Source organism: Ylistrum balloti, unplaced genomic scaffold (genome assembly GCF_031769215.1).
Source record: "Ylistrum balloti isolate Yb309-2 unplaced genomic scaffold, AGI_CSIRO_Ybal_v1 Utg371984, whole genome shotgun sequence".
In the NCBI taxonomy this organism is placed as follows: domain Eukaryota; kingdom Metazoa; phylum Mollusca; class Bivalvia; order Pectinida; family Pectinidae; genus Ylistrum; species Ylistrum balloti.
In genome coordinates, this window is record NW_026782967.1 from 109,190 (window position 1) to 113,164 (window position 3,975).

At 38.0% G+C, this 3,975-nt stretch overlaps 1 protein-coding gene across 1 annotated transcript; it reads left to right on the forward strand.

The window, feature by feature from the left end:
- Positions 1–901: 901 nt before the first annotated feature.
- LOC132564027 (alpha-(1,3)-fucosyltransferase C-like) lies at positions 902–3,565 on the forward strand. The gene is made up of 2 exons (XM_060228780.1): positions 902–925; positions 2,426–3,565. The coding sequence occupies exons 1-2, from the start codon at positions 902–904 to the stop codon at positions 3,563–3,565; spliced, it is 1,164 nt and encodes a 387-aa protein (XP_060084763.1).
- The last annotated feature ends 410 nt before the right edge of the window (positions 3,566–3,975 follow it).

Consider the following 3,975-nt stretch of genomic DNA (forward strand, 5'->3'; position numbering starts at 1 on the left):
ACCACGCCCTAAAGGTTTTTATGTCACCTGAGACAGTCTCATGATGGCCTATTGCGATCACCTTCCTCCCGCGCCGTGCGTCGTGCGTCCGTTAACAATTTAATATTTTCGACTTCTTCTCCTGGTAGCAGAAATCTTCCCAAGCCAAAGATGAAGAAAAATGATGAATTATCTAGTCCCCACTCCCAAGGGACCTGAGGGGCGGGGCAATAAATGTTGACGGGGACCGTAATAATGGATGTTAAGCACGTAAGATAATAATGTTGACGGGGTCCGTAATAAAGGACGTTAAGCCCGTTAGATAATGAATGTTGACGGGGCCCGTAATAACGGACGTTCAGCACGTTAATTAATAAACATTGACATGATTCGTCTAGGATATGAGCACCGTATGCGCAATTCAATGCCGTAGTCGTCGAGACAAAACATGCATATCTGGTAAACATTCTACTTGTTTTAGCCGCGTGATTCTTCGAGATTCTTTACATGCATGTTGATGTATGTCATGTTCAGGTTTCCTTTGCAGAATACAGTTCTCCTATAGAAAGGCGGCTGTGCCGCTTTCTCACGTCCCGTATCTTCAAACCAAATTATTTTCCTACAATGTTATTTTAATTTTGTTCTTTGGATAGATACCTCAAGATGGATGTCAGCTGTGATGATCTATAGGTAACAAATCCATTCGGACGCCGGACAGACAAAAATAATATCCCGCTCCAAAGTCATACGGACAGATGTTAGTCAGGATACTTGGTTTAAAGGCGGAAAAATAGATGAACATTACAATCGGACACCAGACCGGTGAAAGGTGAACCTTACACTCGGCCGCAGACGGACAGAAGATAATCAACATTGTGCTCGAATGCCAAACCAGGAGTAGATACATTCCACACCGTAAAAAATGACTGACAACGCAGTGTTACAGGTAAGTCGGTAATATTGAATTGTTTACTAATAACAAGAAACCCAATGTGATTGCATAATTTACTTTTTATTCCATATTAAACGACCTTTTACATCTGGGACCTTTAAAACAAGTGTTAAGGCAGCAAGCTTGCAGTTTAACAGATCAATTCCTACAACATGCGGAGTTTCATTAGAATGAGTTTCAGGCATCAAGCATTAAAGCTTATTTATTCTAGAACGCTCGTTTTCATTACCAAAATATGTACAGGAAATAACAACTAAAGTTTGATATTTGCTCCACAGCCTTGACCTTTGGTAGTCTTGTGCACGTGATACATCACCTGTCTCCATTTACATTTGATAAGTTCATGTTAACAAAACAAATTACTAGTTTAAAGAGATAGAAAAAAACTAACCTTGACATTTGACCTTGGATCTCACTATAACCTTTACCTTAACTGTTATTAAAATGACTTCAGTTTTTGTTTACAGCAATATTTTGCGTAACTCTAACCAAATAAAGAAATTGCTTGTATGTACTATACATAAAGTTATATGTCTTATTTGATATTTGACCAATAAAATTCGGATTTATGTATAGGATATTTGGCGTTCTACTGTACATGTTTTGAATCGAAATGCCCATCATCAAACATAGTTTGGTATCAAGATTTTAAAATTTACCAAATGGATGAACAGCGCTGACTGGCATTTGCGATTATTCCAGCGTCAGCATGCCATTCTATGTAGCTTTAAAACATCCATCTATGAATGGTGTAAGAGCACATAACCATACACGTACACATATGCAACACATAACCATACACGCACATATATGCAACACATAACCATACACGTACATATATGCAACACATAACCATACACGTACATATATACAACACATAACCATACACGTACATATATGCAACATATAACCATACACGTACATATATGCAACACATAACCATACACGTACATATATGCAACGTATAACCATACACGTACATATATGCAACACATAACCATACACGTACATATATGCAACATATAACCATACACGTACATATATGCAACATATAACCATACACGTACATATATGCAACACAGAAATTATTATAATTACTTCTAGAGACACATGGAGGAGCTGTCCTACTGACAAACATATATTGTATGTATTTATGTCGAATGTCTTAGCGAAAGCTTACGTTAGTAATATTAGTTATTTTTACCATGTTCTATCCGAGTTCTCCTAACCGGATTAGTATAGATAAACTCGGATAAGATCATCTTACTACCTATACATAAATTCTGAATTTTATTGGCTAAACGAAGTTATTTTAATGTGAAAATAGCTTTCATTGGCAATATGGACCAGAAAATGCAAAATGTCGATTGTGTTTAGACACCCCCTGAATTACACTTTTAGAGACCCCAGTGTCCACATGACATATCGAAGATAAATAATCATTGGTAATGTGTGATATGTTGTGACTAATCATCATCTTCTTTTCTTTCACAGACCAGAAAGTATGTTCTGTATTATGGGCTGTCATTGTTTGTCCTGATCGGGTTTATTGGCTTCTTCTACATTGACGCACAGAAACGATCCTGGATTTCACTGATACCAGCTGAAGTAGGCTTTAGATATATCGGGTACAGTTCGGAAAAGAATGACACCAATCTTACAACAGAAACTGTTAAATACGTCCTATATTGGAATGTTCCACTGTCGGGAGGTTTGGAAATGTTCAATGACTGTGACTACAAATGTGAGTTGACAACAGATAAATCAAAGATGGCTTCTCAGAATGCCGTGATATTCCACACTCCATACTTGGGAGGAAATGTTCCTGCTAAATCTCGCGGTCAAGTATGGGTTTATTACGGCGTCGAACCGCCACCTATAAGTCATAATTTGAAGAGATGGCAGCGGGTGTTCAATTGGACAATTAATTACCGTCGAGACTCCGACATATTGTCTCGGTATGGCTCATTCGAGAGCAAACATTTAAACTCTAGAAACAGAACTGCAACTGATATAGGTGAACTGTCCATTCGAAAAAATATGACCGCAGCCTGGTTCGTCGGTAATTGTAATACACACGGAAGGCGGGAGACATATGTGAAAGTACTGCAGAAACACATGGATGTAAGCATTTATGGCCGATGTGGAAATCTGAGGTGTAAAGAAAAGGGGCGAGCGGCTAATTGGGGTGAAAACTGCCTACATAATGTAGAGAAGGATACACGCTACTACCTGTCCTTTGAAAACTCTCTTTGTCGCGATTATATGACAGAGAAAGCTTTTAAAGTCTTCAAAACGCATTCGTTGGTTCCTGTTGTTCGCGGGGGAGCAAACTATTCTATGTACCTCTCTCCGGATACATTTATCGACAGCTCTAGATTTAAAGATGCTACAGATTTATCTAAATACTTAGTTAAGATGAAAACTGATAAAACAGCTTTCACTCGTTTATTCGAAAATCGAAATCGATACCAGACAAAGTACAACGATAACTGGGGATCGAAACCATTCTGTGAGATATGTAGAAGACTACATAATCCTGAAAAATACAGACGAATTTATGAGGATGTATCGGTCTGGGTTAGAGGAACAGGCGACACGGCGTCTTGCAGGAAGCCTACTGACCTCACGTAATCTATTTAAAACTATAATTTGAACATAAATGTTGTTTAAAACAGAAATTTTACTTACGTATGCACAGTAATGAAATTAACGTACAGCAAAGAAAACCAAACAGCTAGATACAGTCGAATTACAAATATTGCGATGGTGTACAGAGCTAGTTACTAATTAATCAAAAGTCAAAACTTATCTTTTTGTGGAAATCCTCCAAATCAAGAGGAATTCATAGATTGTTCAGAAAACAGGCTATCTGAAGAATACTCCAAGAATTGTTTCCTCACTGGGTATATATAAGTGCAAGTCCACATGGCACTATCACTAAATCACTGTAAAACTCCACACTTCACAGACTGAAGTCTCAAATTTAGCTCACCCAAGGCGTTAATACTTCAAAAGGCAGCTCAGGCTCAGTTCCATCAGGT

Coding starts and splice junctions, on each gene's coding strand:
- LOC132564027 (XM_060228780.1), top strand. CDS start 902: ATGACTGACAACGCAGTGTTACAG. Junction 926..2,425: donor CTGACAACGCAGTGTTACAG/GTAAGTCGGTAA, acceptor TTTCTTTCACAG/ACCAGAAAGTATGTTCTGTA.